The following is a 16,467-nucleotide window of genomic DNA, read 5'->3' as shown; positions in this document are numbered from 1 at the left end:
CAGGAGGTACCAGCCCCGCAGAGGAATGCGCATGTGCCGACTCTTCCAAGTACTTGAGGTAGTTAGGCAGGATTTAAAGGGACAGTGTCCCATCAAACTTAAGCTTCCCAGAGGAATAAAGTCTGTGTGAGAGCCCCAGCGCGCGTCATAGAAACAATTAAGTGAGTAAGCATTTGCATTTTACAAAACGCTTCACCATCTTTTATCTCATTCAACCCTCATGACCTTCTTAGGTGGAGATTTGAAAGATAAGAAAACCATTTTACAGATAAGAAAACCGATTTATAAATACTCTTAAGTCCATCACCGAGGAAGTTCCCCCCCCCCCCCCCCTTACCTGGAATGCTGGGCAGGAGATTTACCGACCCTCCCTTCTCTCCGCATTTGGTCAAGCCTCCAGCTCCTCTCTGGGGGAAAAAAAATTAGTTTTTCTTATCTCTAACCTAAAATTAATAACAGATGGACTTAATCCCTTGAGCAGGGGTCTGTTGTTTTTGTACAGCCAGTGAGCTAAGAATGGTTTTTACATTTTTTAGTTTTAATTTTAATTTTTTTTACATTTTTAAATAGTTGGAAAAAATCAAAAGAAGAATAAGACTGCATGACACATGATAATGTCATGAAATTCACATGTGAGTATCCATAAAGTTTTAGTGGAACACAGCCACGCTCGATTAAGTACTGTCTGGGAGCTGTTGGAAGGTGGGGAGCTGTTGCCCCAAATAATTGTTTCGTGGCCATTTACAGAAAGTTTGCCAACTCTTATTCTACAGGGTTGGCCACCCAAGCCCTCTGACATCATAGGTGATTTAAAGGATACCGACAGGTAATTATAATTCTATTTTAGCCTTACTAGGGAGGGGGACTCTACTGCAATCTAATAAAGGCAGCCTGAAGCAAGGGCAACCACCCTGACCTGAGAGCCAGGGGCCTGGATTCCAGTCCCAGCTCTGTGTGGCCTCAGGCAAGTCACTGTTCTTCCAAGAGCCTGTTTTATCCCCGGTAACCTGGAGTTGGGGTGGTAGGTGGTACAGTCCATTTACCTGGAAGGGACTAAGGAACAGCCTCCTAGGTAATTTTGGGAAGTACTGGGAAGGTTCCATTCAAGGCAGATTAATAGGAAAATGTGGAATGAATCAAGAGATTAACCTTTCTCCCATAATAGGCCAGGGGCAGTGTTATGTTCATCCAACATTTATTAAATTAATAATAATTAAAACGAGAGGGGTGCCTGGGTGGCTCAGTCAGTTAAACGTCCAACCAACTTCGGCCCAGGTCAGGATCTCAAGGTCTGTGAGTTCGAGCCCTGCATTGGAGCCCCACATCAAGCTCTGTGCTGACAGCTCAGAGCCTGGAGCCTACTTCGAATTCTGTGTCTTACTCTCTCTCTCTACCCCTCCCCTGCTCACTCATGCAGGCTCCCTAGCGTGCAGTCTCTCTCTCTCTCTCTCAAAGTAATAAATAAACGTTAAAAACATTTTTTTAATAATTAAAATGATAGGGGCGCCTGGGTGGCTCAGTCGGTTGGGTGTCTGACTTTGGCTCAGGGCATGATCTCGATGTCTGTGAGTTTGAGCCCCGTCTCGGGCTCTATGCCGACAGCCTGGAGCCCAGAGCCTGCTTCGGATTCTGTGTCTCCCTCTCTCTCTGTTCCTCCCTGGCTTGCACTCTGTCTCTCTCTCTCAAAAATAAATTAAGATTTTTAAAAAAATTAAATAATGGGGCGCCTGGGTGGCGCAGTCGGTTAAGTGTCCGACTTCAGCCAGGTCACGATCTCGCGGTCCGTGAGTTCGAGCCCCGCGTCGGGCTCTGGGCTGATGGCTCAGAGCCTGGAGCCTGTTTCCGATTCTGTGTCTCCCTCTCTCTCTGCCCCTCCCCCGTTCATGCTCTGTCTCGCTCTGTCCCAAAAATAAATAAAAAAACGTTGAAAAAAAAATAAAAAAATTAAATAATTAAAACGATAGACACCATGAATTGAGCCTGTGTGATGTCCTGGGCCCTGGGCTTGTCACTTTATACGCATTACTTCGTCTGTTCTTCACTATGTCCTTGGTGGTAGGTACTATTAATATCCCCATTTTACAGGAGAGGAAAACTGAGGCCTTGTGTGTAAGTGCCTGTGGAGCAAGTGAATGAACAAGCATCACTTCTCCCAAAGGCAGTGGGAGTGGAAGGGTGTATACTGGAGTCTAGGAAAAGTCCTGAAGTCCAGACTTGGAGAGGCAACTATTCCCCTGCTGTGGGAACAGGGTACATCACGTGCAAAGGTTGGGGACACAGAACCATTCCCAGCATCTAGGCCCTCAGTCTGGGTGGCTGTTTCTTAGGCCAGCTTCCCTCCAGGGAGGCTGCACTCAAGTCTGTGACACAGCACAGTGTCTGTGCCACAGCAGAGGAATAACTAGGACTTAGAAGGGCACAAAGGTCTTTCATGCTGCCTCCTGCAACGTGCCATGAGATCCACAGAAGACCAACTCCAAAGATGTAGTCATTCCGCAACCTGACCCAGGCCTTGGAGTAGGAGCTGAATGAGAGAATAAATAATACAGAGTAAAGACAGAGAACAGAGTAAAGAGGATGGTGTTCTCTCAGGACGGGGCCTCACAGGGGTATTCCTGGGATGAAGATCCAGGGCACGGTTCCTCTCCACAGAGAGAAAAGGGAGAGGGTCAGGATTTGTGGGACCCCTTGGGGACTTCTCCATACTAGATTAGGTAGAAACTCATCAGGCAAACTGGGTGCTGTAGGCCTCAGGGGCCCTGGGGTTGAGGCTCTCCCTTTCCCAGGGATGGTCCACCCAGAAGAAATCCTCAGGGAAATCCCTCAATGGGGTCTTGATAGGTGTAGATGGGATCATGGAAGATAGCCTGGGGGCTGTGCCTTTGACTGGGTCCACGGTGGAGGGCTTGGATTTGGCATTTTGTCTGATCCGTGGTAAAATGCACAGAACAAATTTTACTACCTTAGCCATTTCTGAGCATACAGTAGTGTTAAAGATATTCACATTGTGAACTTTATCGTCTTGCAAAACTGAAACTCTATACGCATTAAACAATACCAAAATGGGTGAATTGTATAGTATGTGAGTGGTATCTCAATAATGATGATTTAAAAAATGATAATGTTGGGGCTCCTGGGTGGCTCAGTTGGTTAAGCAACAGACTTTGGCTCAGGTCATGATCTCACGGTTCGTGAGTTTGAGCCCCACATTGGGCTCTGTGCTGACAGCTCAGAGCCTGGAGCCTGCTTCAGATTCTGTGTGTGTGTGTGTGTGTGTGTGTGTGTGTGTGTGTGTCTGCTCCTCCCCCACTCACGCTCTCTCTCTCTCTCTCTCTCAAAAATGAATAAACATTTTAAAAAAATTAAAAATAAATAAATAAATAAATAAATAAATAAATAAATAAATAAAAATAATGTTTACCCCATAACCTCCAGGTGACACTGTATCTATTTTGAGACCCAATTCAAATGTCACGTCTTGTAAGAAGTCTTACCTCTTCCACCATTCAATCCCCAATATCCTCAAATGGAGCATAGTACCCTTTATATAAAGTATAAACCCTCCACAGTCATCCTGGCCTGGAGACCCTCAGAGCTCAGGGTCCTAGCCCAGGGAGCCAAGGATGGGAGGCTGGAGGTGGTGCCCTCTTGACTCAGGCTGGGAGGCCTGTGGTTCCAGCTTTTGATGACAGACTCTGTGACCTTGGGCAAAGCACTTCTCTTCTCTGGGCGTGGGGGTCCTCACTTGGCTGTAGAAGGCTCCGTGGGCCTGTTGTCCCCCAGTTTTTTTCTGCAGGGATGTGGGACAAGGCTTCACTTCCTGAGCCTGGGAGGTGGGCAAGGAGGAAATTATGGGTTTCCATTTGACAGACGAGGACACCAAGGGTCAGGTGGATAAGGCCTGCTGAAGATTTCTGAGCAAGGGATTGCTGGCCAGCTCTCAAGTCATACGGCCCTGTACCCCATCTGGCTAATCCATGGGCTTTGCTTTCTGTTGCACCAGCAGGTGGGCACCCAGGCTCCCTCTGTAGCAGGGAAGATGGCTGCTAAGGTATAAGGCAGAAAGAGAAGACTCTGAAAATTGCCCCAGTCCCCTCCCTGACCTCGGTGTCCATTCTTATTGCCCATTGCTGCTGCTTACATGGACCAGTTAGTTGTTCATCCAGGCAAAACTTCTGGGTGGAGATTTCACAGCGCAGTGTAGGGGATGGAGTTCAGAGAAATAAAAGAGTGTTGGGGTCTAGGGTCCTAAGAAGGAGACCCAGGACTGCAGGCCAGGAACTTTTGGCCAGAATGCCAAACTTTTGAAATCCCACCTGTACCTTGGATACCTACAGTAAGGTTTTGAACAAGAGACCCCACTAGCACATCTTAGGGCCCAGAGGGGCTAAGGGAGGTCTGTCCAGGGAGGCCAGCTTGCCTGGGGTGGGGTGGCAGCGCCAGGCAGCACCTTCTGTTCTGATGCTTTGCCATTCCAAGGCTGGCCCTTTAAACCCCAGACCATGATGTCACCGTAGACAGCAAAGGACGGGAGGGGGACTGCAGGCCTAAGGATGGACTGCATTTCCCAGCAGTCTTGAATGCACCACACCTCTCCCAGCAGGCTCTTGCTCACTGCAGATTATTAACCAGTTCAGTGCCAGTTTCCTAGTGGGTTCTCAAGTGTGCTGCCATTCTGGGGTGAGGGTGGGATTCCCATGGGGGTGAAATGCCTGGAGCACAGAGGGAGCAGGCCAAATCTTTGCTTCTGGTATAGGATCGGGCCTCTTTCCTGCCAGGGTCCCAACATCACCCCCAGCTTCTCGATGCAGACTCCTGAGTTCCTCTCTTCCTAGGTAGTCTCCCTTCTAGAACCCGGGAGCCTAGCCCCAGCTGGACGTCATCCCGCTCTGCTTAAGCTTTGACCCCAGGACGGTGCAGGCACTGCCCCTTTGCTCCGGCAGCCCCCTTTAAGCGGTGCGGGGACTACATCTCCCAGCGGCCCTCGGGAACATCCTGACGCAGCACCCCCCCCCCCCCCCCCCCCGCAACTACCCAGCCCTCGGGGAGGTGCGGGCCGGGCGGGGGGAGGTGACTTGATGTCATCCTGAGCAGCTGGGCGGCGGGTGCCGGTGCGCCCAGAGCCGGGGCTCCCGCGGCGTCGCGTCGTGCTGGGTCGGGTCCCACGACTTGAGGAGAGGTCCGCGCGCTGCTCGGGTCAGCCCAGAGCGTGCCAGCCGTCCGCACCCCGACCAGGGGCTGACCTGGGGGCATGCTCCGGCCCCTCCGGAGCCGAAGACAGAACCCGGGAGCGCCGCCACCCAGCGCCAGCGCCCGGAGCGGAACCTCTGCGAAGGAGCCCTGATCGGCCGCCCCCTCCCCACCCGCAGTCCCCTGTGGTCGGGGACGGAAGTCTGGGCTTCTGAGAAGTGAGTGTCCCCGCACCGGGAGGCAGATGAGATTTGCGGGGCAAGGAAGAGGAGGTGGGGCGGGGAAGGATGCCAGGTTTTAGGAGGGAGGGGGTGTGTGTGACATTAGGGACCCCATTCTTGGGGAAGTCGCTGGTGGCCTGTATTAGTGGAGCAGAAGGGGGCCCCATGCTGTTAGGGGCCAGGGATGAGGATGGGGTTTCCCCATTCTAGGTAGGGACTGGAGAGGGATTGTTTTGGAGCCTGGGGCCTTTAGGTCTAGGAGAAGGTGGGGTATGCTCCTGTGGGAATGGGCTGCACCTGTATTTAGGGTCTGGGCAAAGGTAGGAGGGAATAGAAGACTGGAGCAGCCGCACACGCGGTCTTTCTGGGAAGAACTGACAGGCTCTCTCTGTCTCTCTTGCTGATGTCTCTGCCTTGACTTCATTTTCAAAAGAACCAGGGTGGGAACTCTAACTGGACTCTTCGGGAACCCCAGGACCTGAGGCCTGAGCCATCCTCCTCTCTACTCTGCTGCCCCCCAGGACTGGGCAGTTGCCGAAGGCCCTGGGGGGGGGGGCCCAGACTGTGGTTGTGTGCCCCCCCCCGCCCCAGGATGGGCCCAAGTTAGTCAGCCTCACCTCATTCGGCATCCTCCGGGCCCAGAGGGAACCCCAGGGGCCCTGAAGGCTTGACCCACCGCCTGGCCACCATGGAGACAAAGCTGCCCCCTGCGAGCACCCCCACCAGCCCCTCTTCCCCTGGGCTGTCGCCTGTGCCCCCACCTGACAAGGTGGACGGCTTCTCCCGCCGTTCCCTCCGCAGGGCCCGGCCCCGGCGCTCCCACAGCTCCTCTCAGTTCCGCTATCAGAGCAACCAGCAAGAGCTCACTCCACTGCCCCTGCTCAAAGGTGAGCCCTGCGGCTGGCTGCCAGGGTACCCGAGTCCTAGAGCGGGCAAGCGATGCTGCAGCGGGTAGTGAGAAGCAGCTGGCCACTGTGATCAGAGGGTTTAGATGGCTCCTTCTGGGCTGGGGACTCCAGCACTGGAGATGACCCCCACCCCCAGCGCTCCAGCCCTCTGCTGACGCATAGCCTGACTGGCCTGTCATCCTTGGAGGTGGGGCATCTGGAAGTGGCACCACCCTGGGGGGGCAGACCACGGCCGAGGGTGGGGCCCACAGTCTGGGTTCCAGGAGGCTACCGCCAGGGTCCTGGAGCAGGTGCTCAGCACAGCTCCCTGTGATCACCACATAGGGTCCTCATCTCTGGGCCACGGGGCTCGACTGGCTGAGCCAGAGGGTACCCTGGAGATCCTCAGCACCCACCCTCCTTCTCATCTCTGGCTCTTAGAACAGAGTGCCACCTATGAAAGGGTGGCATGGTTGTTTTGGGCACCCGTGGCAAGCCCGGGCATCCAGGGTCTCTTACCTTGCTTTGAGTCAGGCCATCCTGCTCTCTGAGCCTGGGTTAGGAAGAGAAGCAGCTCCTTTATCCTGCAGGAATGGAGGGTGGGACAGGAGGCATTTGCTGTCTGCAAAGAGTGGAGGATGACATGAGCATTGGGGCTGGGGGCAGGGGGAGGCTGCTCTATGGATTAGGAAGGTTCGTCCATGCCCAGAGCTGTGGTAACCGGTGCGCAGGCTCAGCCCCCTCCCTTCTCCCCAGATGTGCCAGCCTCTGAGCTGCACGAGCTGTTGAGCCGGAAGCTGGCCCAATGTGGGGTGATGTTTGACTTCTTGGACTGTGTGGCTGACCTGAAGGGGAAGGAGGTGAAGCGGGCAGCGCTCAATGAGCTGGTGGAGTGTGTGGGGAGCACCCGGGGGGTCCTCATTGAGCCTGTCTACCCTGACATCATCCGCATGGTAAGCACCTGCCTGGCTCCCGGCCTCTGGGGGAGGGCTTGGGGGACACGGAACCCTACTGACCTGTCTGTGCTCCCCTTTTTCTGCAAAGGATAACCCCATGCTCTTTGGCTTAGCTTCAGGGCCTACATCTTCCTCCCCTCCTCCCCGCAGCCCTGCTGCATCTGGCCAGTGTAGGTCCCTCGGTGCCTCCTGGGCCTGTCCCACCCTGCACTTTCGCTTATGCTCTCCTGACGCCTGGCGTGCACTCTCATCATGTCCCTTGTTGCCATGGCCTAGCTCAGGTGCAGCCTCTTCTCAGTGAAGAGAAGCGTCTCCGTGTCCAGGCTAGACACCTCCTTTTCTGCTGACTAGGATGTCCGTAGACCTTATTGCTTAACATCTTGTCATCCCCGCTGGACTCCAGTACCCGATAGAGGGCAGGGATGTGACTTGTTTATCCCTGGGTCCCCAGCCCCCAACCCAGGGCTTCCATATGTTCAGGTCATGATCGCTGAGGAGTGAATTGCTTGCCGGGGCAGGTGCTGAGGCTCGTTAGACCTTTGGATAAGGGACCTCCTGGCTTTTCTGCCTTCGAGGGCTCTTCCTAAAAGAACCCTGCCCCTGCCCTTCAGATCTCAGTGAATATCTTCCGGACCCTGCCACCCAGTGAGAACCCTGAATTTGATCCTGAAGAGGATGAGCCCAACCTTGAGCCTTCCTGGCCACATCTGCAGGTACGGGGGCTGGGGAAGGCAGGGAGCTGAGTTTCAGTAGAGGGGGGGATGGCCTCCTAGACTGGCAGAGGGCGGGTAGGGGGAGGAGGGAGGCTGTTCCTGAAGTCACCTTTTTGTCTTTCCCCTCTCTCAGCTGGTATATGAGTTTTTCCTGCGTTTCTTGGAGAGCCCAGACTTCCAGCCCTCTGTGGCCAAGAGATATGTGGATCAAAAGTTTGTCCTGATGGTGAAGTGGGGAGCCCAGGCCGGGTGGTGCCATGGGACAGGGGCAGGCTCTCTGAGGGGTGTGGGGATAGGATGGGAGCAACCTGGGCTTGGCCTCTCCCCTGACCCCTGACCCTGGGTCCCCCAGCTCCTGGAGCTATTTGATAGTGAGGACCCCCGGGAGCGTGAGTACCTCAAGACCATCCTGCACCGGGTCTATGGCAAGTTCCTGGGGCTCCGGGCCTACATCCGCAAACAGTGCAGCCACATCTTCCTCCGGTGGGTGCCTGCTGCCTGCCCAGCTGAGACCTGGGGAGGGAGGGGAGCTGCAGGGGAGAAGACAGAGGCAAAGGCTCCCGTGAGGTCAGCAGGGAAAGGGTATTTATTTCCATTTTACAGATGAAAAAAATAGAGGCTGAGGGAGATGAAGTAGTTTGCAGGGACTCGGTCAGTCCCAGGAGCCTAGGAGCCTAGGATCCAAATCTTTTGATCTTTATTGTGCTGGACCATAAAGACCCAAATGAAGAGATTCTTTCTGCAAATGTGTATTGAGCAATGATGCCCACTGGGCATCAGGGGGCCCCATGGGTCTGGACAAGGGTAGGAAGGAGTTGAGATTGGCTTTGGAGCTAGGTGGCCTGTTTTGAGTTTGGTTCAAATGTTTGGGTGACTGTGGGCGAATCATTTAGGTTCTCCCATCTCTAAAATGGGAATGCTAGCTACACTAACCCAGGGACAGTCATCACGATGAAACAAGGCAGTGCTTCCAAAGCACACAGCATATGGCTCCTTGACCAAGGCTGAAACATTTGTTCTTATTGTTATTAGCTACAGAATAGGTGAGACCTGATCCCCGTCCTCCAGGAGTTGTAGTTCAATAATAATCCTGCTTATTAACTTTGGGGCGGGTGTCATCAAACTGCCGAGCCTCGATTTCTTTATCTGTTTAATGGATCTAATAAACCCTATCTCTCAGGATCATTTTGAGAAGTCCATAGCACAGACTAGATGTCTTAGTGTCTGTTATTCATTGGGTTGAAAGGCATGAAGAGTGAAGGATGCAGCCTGGGTGCCTGCTGACTGGATGGGGGGCCAGAAAATGAGAATTAGGGTCTGGGGGAGAACAAGAAGAGTTGGAATGCTTCCTAGAAGAGAGGTTTGAGCACCAGCGGTTGGGCTGAGGAGGGTGATTCACCTGTGGGTGTGGATCTCAGTGGGGCATGGTTTGGGGTGTTGGGAAGGGAGCTCAGCCTCTGGGTTGGGAGACAGTTGGATTAGTGTGCAGGATGGGGTGGCAGGCAGGATAGCTGAGAAGGGGCTGGGCCTGCTCCGATCTCTCTGAGCCCTTCCGCATCCTTCTCTTTCTCTTGCAGGTTCATCTATGAACTCGAGCACTTCAATGGTGTGGCTGAGCTGCTGGAGATCTTAGGAAGGTGATTCTCTCTGGGCCTCAGCCGGAGCATCAGGATTCTGGGAGGACAGACTGAGGCCCGGTCTTCTGAGCCCTCCTCCTCTCTTCTGCCCCCACCTCAGCATCATCAATGGCTTTGCGCTGCCCCTGAAGACCGAGCACAAGCAGTTCCTGGTCCGGGTCCTGATTCCCCTGCACTCTGTCAAGTCACTGTCTGTCTTTCATGCCCAGGTGAGGCCCAGGCCTGGCCCTGCCACAGCAGAGAGATCCTGACACAGTCAGGGCAGCCATCCGGTCATCCGGGTCAGCCCAACATTTTGCTCCAGCCACACACTAAGTCCTGAACTCATGGGATCCTCCCTCCCTTACCTTCTTTTCCTTTACTAATTCTGTTCCGTCTACCTTAGAGAATTTCCATGACGCTTTAAGGCTGATCTCAGACATCAGCTCTGTGAAGACTTCCCAGCCCTTTCCCTCCTGACCTGCCCTAGGCAGGATTAAACTCTTCTCTTGCCACGGTCCCACAGATTGTGATACAGATTTCAATTATGGAAGCTTTTGTAAAATGTATAAGGACTGGTGTGCTGAATGTTCCTCCTGGGTGAACACGGTTATGTCCCTGCACACAGAGCACGGTGTCTGGCACATCATAGGTAGTCGGTCAATAAACGTTTAGTAATGAGAGAGTAGACACAGTAAGTGAGCAGACATCTGGCCTCCCGTCCTGGTCCCCTCCTGACCCCAGTCCTCCTTCTCTCCACCCACCCGCCTCCCCCCTCAGCTGGCATACTGTGTGGTGCAGTTCCTGGAGAAAGATGCCACCTTGACAGAGCACGTGAGTACCTCTGGGGGGCAAGGCAGGCCCCACCCCTGCAGGTCTGACTCCTCTCTGCCTCAACTCCCACAGGTGATCCGGGGGCTGCTCAAATACTGGCCAAAAACCTGTACCCAGAAGGAGGTACGAAGAAGGGCTTTGATGCCCACCAGGGGGAGGGATCAGGAGGGCTGTTTCTGGAGGGCGGTCAAATGCGTGTGGGAGGGGGGAGATGGGAACTGCCGTGTCCTGTGTCCCTACCTCCAGGTGATGTTTCTGGGGGAGATGGAAGAGATTCTTGATGTCATCGAGCCTTCCCAGTTTGTGAAGATCCAGGAACCCCTCTTCAAGCAGGTGGCCCGCTGTGTGTCTAGCCCCCATTTCCAGGTATGGGGTCTGAACAGGTAAGAGCAGGAGCCAGGGTAGGGACTAGGAGGGCTGGCCAGTCAAACAAACACCGCTCCCTGCGCCCTCAGTGTCTCCTCTGGACCCTCCAGGGTCTGGTGACGGGGAGATGCTGGACTTCAGGTCAGGAGACCTAGGGTCAGGCTTCAGCTGTACTCCCGAGGGGCTAAGGGGTCACAGGCAATCACTCCGCCACTTGAATCTGACGAAGCTTCCTCATCTGTGAAGGGGACCACAGGGATCTCCTCCCCAGATGGTGATGAGGTCTGAGAACTACGTAGTGCAAACCTATTTCGTAAGCTGCAGTGTGCTCCAGAATGGGTTGTTATCCCTGCTCCCTCTTCTTAGTGGCTTTTGATTTCATCAGTCCCACTCCAGGGCACAGCCAGGCGGTTCCACTTCTCAGGCTGGCCATAACTGCTCTTTTCCTGCACGTGTGTGCAGACTGTCTCCCTCAATCTTATGAGCCTCAATCTGGTGGAAGTCAGTTCTTCTCACAGTGACTCTGGTACTTAAATTTATTAAACACCTCATTTGATGGTTACAGCAGCCCCGGGTGGGGGGGAGAGAGCTATTATGAGCCCCATTTTACAGATGAGAAAACTGAGGCTGAGAGGTTAAACGCCTCACCCTAGGTCATACGTCCCATGTGTAGTGGAGCTAGGATTCAACCCTGAGCGTTGGACTCCAAACCCAGTGTTCTTTTCTCCTCACTGCGTTGCCTCCTCCAGTGGGTCAGATGAGCTGAGGCAGAGCTCCCTGGGTTTTGAGGTGGGGGTGGACACCGGGCCCTTGCACACGCAGGGAAGCCATTACCAGGCGCCCACTCTGCCACCTTGCTGCCCTGCCCCCAGGTTGCAGAGCGGGCTCTGTATTTCTGGAACAACGAGTATATCCTGAGCCTCATTGAGGACAACTGCCACACTGTGCTGCCTGCTGTGTTTGGGACCCTCTACCAAGTCTCTAAGGAACACTGGAATCAGTGAGTGCCCAGGCCTTGACCCACCCCACAGAAGCTGGTTCCAGGGTCGGCCAGTCCAGATGTGGGATGACTCCTAGCTGGAGAGGGTCAGGGATGGTAAAGGGGGCAGGGAGAGAGCAGTGCCTGTGGTGTTCACGGCTGCATGCTGTCTGGGACAGGCAGAGTCCTAGAGAGGGAGGTGGCGCCTAACTGAAGTTCTTCTCTTCCCCTCCCCCTTCGCTGGACCCTGCTAAGAACCATCGTATCTCTGATCTACAATGTGCTCAAGACATTCATGGAGATGAATGGAAAGCTGTTTGATGAGCTCACAGCCTCCTACAAGCTAGAGAAGCAGCAGTGAGTGTCGGGCTGGGCATGGGGGGAGAGGGGAAACAAGCAGGAAGGAGCTAGTTCCTCGTGGTTGGAGGGAGCCTAAGAGGACGGCCCCACACCCTATCTGATCAGATGTTTAGTGTCCCTGTGTTCCTGCCAAGTGCCGGGCCATCCACGCCCAGCCCCCCACTGCCTCCTCCAGTCGTGCTCCCACGTCCTTCCAGGTATGGAGCTTCCTCCCCTTCAGCTTCACCACCGCAGACCGGGGCCAGTTTCCCAATGCCCTCTCCCCTAAGTGGAAGGTTCCCATACAGCCCCTTTACAGTGGGGGTGGTGGTAAGGGAGGCTGGACTGTAGAGCGGCCCGGGTATGGGAGCTGCCTCACCCTCTCTCCCCAGGGAGCAGCAGAAGGCCCGGGAGCGTCAGGAGCTATGGCAAGGCCTGGAGGAGCTACGGCTACGCCGGTTACAGGGGACCCAAGGGGCCAAAGAGGCCCCCCTCCAGCGGCTTACACCCCAGGTGGCCACCAGTGGGGGTCAGAGCTAGAGATCCCCTAGAAGGGGAAGAGCTAAATTCGGAGCTCTCAGTCCCTCCATCCCCTCTCCTGCCCAGGGGCCCAGAGAGACACACACCTACCCCTGGCCTTGCCAGAGCGGGCCTGGAGGGCTCCCTGCCTGGCCCGGCATGGGCAGCTTTTGCTATGGGGAGAGGAGGAGAGATGGTGGTCCTGGCAACAGAACTCTCAGGCCTTTGTGGCAGGACTCGACCAGGGCAGGCTTGACCAGGAAGCTGCCATCAGGGACTGCACCTGCCCCGCAAAGCTGGGCTCCAGAGTGCAGGCAGGTTCCCACCCCGGCTCCTGCCTAGAGCAAGGGCACTTAGCCCCTTGCCTGCCCTGCCTCGTGCCAGCACGAGGTCCTTCCTCACCCCACCATGGGATCCATGGTCTATTTATTCTCCCCAGCTCACCCCCAACACAGACGCTGTCCTGGGCCTGGGGCATTTTCTTTCCCTCCTCTCCCTCACCCTGTACTTCCTTGTCCCCTTTTTATTTATTGGGCAGGGGGAGGGGTGAGGGCATAGGCAGAAGAGATTCCCCGTGTCCTAGGGTGGGGGGGGGTGTCACAGTTACCATGGTCTGTCCCCCTTCCCCTGCCTGGGGGTAGACTTAATAAAGAGAGAAACTTGAGAACTGCTTGCTTTATTTAGGGGTAGGGACAAAGAATGGAGTGAAATGATTAGATAGGCTGGTTACGAGGCCAGGCAGAGGCAGGGGAGAGAGAGAAACTCCCCTCTTCTCTGGAGGTGACAATCACGGACTCTTAAGAGAGCTGGAGCTGTTGTCCTCAACGAGGCTCAGGATATTTGGGATATACTCCAACTCAAAACCTCTGACCAAGGGGAAGGAGGAAGGGAAGGGAGGGGCTAGTAGCGCGAGAGGCGACACATGTCACACTGGCAGGCCCTGGCCGTGAAGATCTCCAGCTCCTCCCTCCGGTCCCCCCCACACTGCAGCTGCACCTTTACCTGTGGGAGAAGGGGGTCCATGTTCCGTTCGCCTTCCTTGGGCCATCTTAGATCCCCATCTCCTCTTGTCTCTCCCCACCCCCAACGAGCCACTACTGGGCTAGGCCTTCTCACCTTCTTCAGGCCACTGATGGTACAGCACTGAGAGACAGAGGTGACGTTATGTCGATAGCCACTGGCCGCCAGCACAGAGTACCGGGAAGGGAAGGCGCTAGACTCACAGTGTCCCACACAAGCCTGTGCCACATGGGAGCCCTGGCAGGTGCCTTGGCGGTCACTTCGCACGGTCACGTTGAAGGCTAGAAGGAGACGGGCAAGTGGCAGACGGAGCCTCTGCAAAGCCTCGTCTAGCTCCTGTTGCGGGAACCTCAGGGGGGTCCGCTGAGGGTGCTGCCTGACCTTCGGTCCAGTCCATCAGCTGTTTGCTCCCACCCAGCTTTCTGCTCCCACGGTTACTCACGGTGCAAGTGGCAGCCTGGGACGGCCACCTGCCGACCCCAGCCTTCGGGGACTGCCAGGACCAGCAGGCAGAGGAGCAGCATGTGGGGGGATGCCATGGGTATCTGAAACACAGCGGGCAAAGAGCGGGCTCTAGATCAGCGTGCGGGTGGGAGGGGGGGCTCTTTACTGTGTGCCTCCAGGTGAATGAGCCAGGATTGGGCCGCTCTTTCTGCTTGGGGTGAGGCAAGCCTGTGAGCGGGGCTGTCTTTTCCCTGTATCCGTCTTTGGGCGCATGTGTGTGTCTGCCTGGGGGTCTCTCTTGCTGGGTGGGAGTGTGAGCAGCTGTCAGCTCGCTGCAGTGATTCTCCCCTGGAATTTCTTCTTCCATCGGAGCACAAACATCTGCCTCCCTCCATCTGCCCCACTCGCAGTCCCCAGGTCCTCCCCGGGCTCCTCCTGCCTCAGGAGGCTTACCACTTCCAAGGCCCAGGAACTGAGTGGCTGGCCGAGCGGGTTCCTCAGGTCCTCTGTGGGTCTCCAGACGGTGCTGGCTCTCCGGATTTTTATTTGCCAGCTTTCCGGAGCCACGCCCTCTCGGGGATCAGCTTTCATGCCTGCCTCCCTGCCAGAGCCCTTAGAGCAAATCCCACCTGGGAGATCCAGCTCTCCTCTGAGGTGCGGTCCTCAGAGAATGGCTTCTGCCGCTTTCTGCTGTCTGAGGTCCAGGGCTGGGGGAAGGGAGATATGGAAAAAAGCCCACAGACTGGTGGAATGGGTGGCTTGTGGGCAGCTGGGGAGAGAGGGCTCGAGACCGGGCCGAGTTGTGGGCTGAGGGTTCTCTTCTTTGCCGTGTGACCGTGGACAGGACATTCCCCTGTTCAGGGCCTTGCCACCCTGAACTTAAAGCTCCTAAGCTCCTCCCAGGTTATCCTTTAGCCACTGCAGAGGGACAAGGGAAATGACCCCAGTCAGGGCCTCCTGAGATATGCTTGGTGGCAGAGTTGGGGGGAACGGAGGGTGCTAAGTCCATCTTTAGAGCCTCACTTGCACGGTCAGGTGGATGACTTCTCATCCTGGGGGTCAGCCACAGAGCGGGGATCCCCTTAGTTTCTGGAACGACAGGGTCCTGACTCCTAGAACAGTCTGAAGCTGTCAACCCCAGTAAATCCCATTGTTTAGTCCAGCTCTGGCTCTGGTCTTACAGGTAAAGCCGCTAAGTCTTCGAGAAGGAAAGCTACTAAAAGTCACACGGCTAGTTAACATCAGGCTAAATCTGCCGTCCACACATGATGCTAAATTACACTCGGGGCAAGAATGTGGCAAGTTGGAAAAGCTCCCCATCAGCAGTAGCTGCAGGACATCAGGAAGAAGCCTATGGTGATTTGGCCCCTTATACCCCAGGGCCACTACTTCACTGATTTGCTCAGAAAGGCAGAGCCGGCCACACAGACTGCCATGGCCTGAAGGTGCTCGAGAGCTCACTGGATCTCCCTTTCGGTGTTCAGATGAGAAAATCAGAACCAGAGAGGAAGGTGACTTTGCCAAGGCTTCACCGTAAGCTACTCAGGGTCAGAATGGCGCTCACTTCGCTGTTCTGCAGTGTGCCTTCGGCAGCTTTGTAAAGCGGGCCATGTTTGGGACCATAGGGCAAAGGCCGTAAACGCAACTTGTCCTTAATCCTCCAATTCCACTTCTCTCCTCAGGACCTGGGCATGTCCACAGCATCCACCTCTTCTCCCCATCCAGGGTGAGGCAGCCTAACAAGGGGCCTGCAAGGGACCTAGGCATTCCAGCCCCGACACTGCCATTAATCATGGGAACCTTTTAGCATCTGATGGACCGTCAGCTCTGTTTAAAGACTAGAGGTGACAAGGACTCATTACCTCACAAGGTGGCCCATTCTAATACTGGACATTTATAACAGTTAGAACCCTTTGTTCTGAGCTAAACTGAGTTTCCCTAAATTCCCATTCGGTCTTCTGTGGCCACACAACACAAGTCTAATCTGTCTGTCCCAGACCAGCCTCTGGGTTACATGAAGTCAGAGCTGGGGTGCCCTGGTCTTCTCCAGGGGCCCTAACCTGGGCTGACCTGCAGTTGACCTGAGAAGCTAAACTGTTCTCCTATCAAAAGCCAGAGGGGGTAGGTGAGTGGAAAGCATTTATGCACTGAGGGTGCACTTTGGGGCCAAACTGGGTGAACTGGGGACAGATGATGTCTTGGGGGTCTGTGAGGCTCTTGAGTCTTACAAACTTCATTCCCTAGGCCCCGGCAGGGAGGCTAAAGTTTGCGGTCAGGTGCAGACCCCACCCACCCAAAGCATCCCACCAACAAGGACCAGGCAGACCCAGGGGAGGTTTCAGGCATTGCTTCCCTGTATCTTCAGGGAGAAGTTTTCTCTCCC

The 16,467-nt window shown here is 55.0% G+C and overlaps 2 protein-coding genes across 5 annotated transcripts; one reads left to right on the top strand and one right to left on the bottom strand.

The window, feature by feature from the left end:
• The first annotated feature begins 5,043 nt into the window (after window positions 1-5,043).
• Window positions 5,044-13,287, top strand: PPP2R5B (protein phosphatase 2 regulatory subunit B'beta). 4 transcript variants are annotated; one of them, XM_086676968.1, is made up of 15 exons: window positions 5,045-5,408; window positions 5,845-6,298; window positions 7,055-7,251; window positions 7,866-7,967; window positions 8,101-8,193; window positions 8,320-8,450; window positions 9,545-9,604; window positions 9,705-9,813; window positions 10,364-10,417; window positions 10,490-10,540; window positions 10,664-10,783; window positions 11,656-11,783; window positions 12,018-12,119; window positions 12,228-12,319; window positions 12,494-13,287. In XM_086676968.1, exons 2-15 carry the CDS (start codon window positions 6,100-6,102, stop codon window positions 12,874-12,876), a joined length of 1,821 nt encoding a protein of 606 aa, XP_086533094.1. In that variant the 5' UTR covers window positions 5,045-5,408; window positions 5,845-6,099; the 3' UTR covers window positions 12,877-13,287. The 4 variants fall into 4 exon arrangements, with proteins under 4 accessions (XP_086533093.1, XP_086533094.1, XP_086533095.1 ...); XM_086676967.1 differs by having other exon boundaries at window positions 5,044-5,408; window positions 10,364-10,540; XM_025915491.2 differs by lacking the exon at window positions 12,228-12,319 and having other exon boundaries at window positions 5,048-5,408; window positions 12,494-12,776.
• GPHA2 (glycoprotein hormone subunit alpha 2) lies at window positions 13,281-15,493 on the bottom strand. Its single transcript, XM_025915370.2, has 4 exons — window positions 14,538-15,493; window positions 14,083-14,185; window positions 13,737-13,921; window positions 13,281-13,622 (listed from the first exon to the last, which is right to left on the bottom strand). The coding sequence occupies exons 1-4, from the start codon at window positions 14,673-14,675 to the stop codon at window positions 13,521-13,523; spliced, it is 528 nt and encodes a 175-aa protein (XP_025771155.1). The 5' UTR covers window positions 14,676-15,493; the 3' UTR covers window positions 13,281-13,520.
• Window positions 15,494-16,467: the final 974 nt, after the last annotated feature.

Source organism: Puma concolor, chromosome D1 (genome assembly GCF_028749965.1).
Source record: "Puma concolor isolate L17-30 chromosome D1, mPumCon1.1.hap2, whole genome shotgun sequence".
Lineage (NCBI taxonomy): Eukaryota > Metazoa > Chordata > Mammalia > Carnivora > Felidae > Puma > Puma concolor.
This window is presented reverse-complemented; position numbering and strand designations above follow the sequence as displayed.

Excerpts from the sequence above, each read along its gene's own strand:
- PPP2R5B (XM_086676967.1), top strand. The coding sequence starts at position 6,100 with ATGGAGACAAAGCTGCCCCCTGCGAGCACCCCCACCAGCCCCTCTTCC. Across the intron at positions 8,194-8,319 it reads ATCAAAAGTTTGTCCTGATG|CTCCTGGAGCTATTTGATAG; the intron begins GTGAAGTGGGGA and ends TGGGTCCCCCAG. Across the intron at positions 12,120-12,227 it reads TACAAGCTAGAGAAGCAGCA|ATGTTTAGTGTCCCTGTGTT; the intron begins GTGAGTGTCGGG and ends CTATCTGATCAG.
- GPHA2 (XM_025915370.2), bottom strand. The coding sequence starts at position 14,675 with ATGAAAGCTGATCCCCGAGAGGGCGTGGCTCCGGAAAGCTGGCAAATA. Across the intron at positions 14,186-14,537 it reads GTTCCTGGGCCTTGGAAGTG|ATACCCATGGCATCCCCCCA; the intron begins GTAAGCCTCCTG and ends GCTGTGTTTCAG. Across the intron at positions 13,623-13,736 it reads CCATCAGTGGCCTGAAGAAG|GTAAAGGTGCAGCTGCAGTG; the intron begins GTGAGAAGGCCT and ends CTTCTCCCACAG.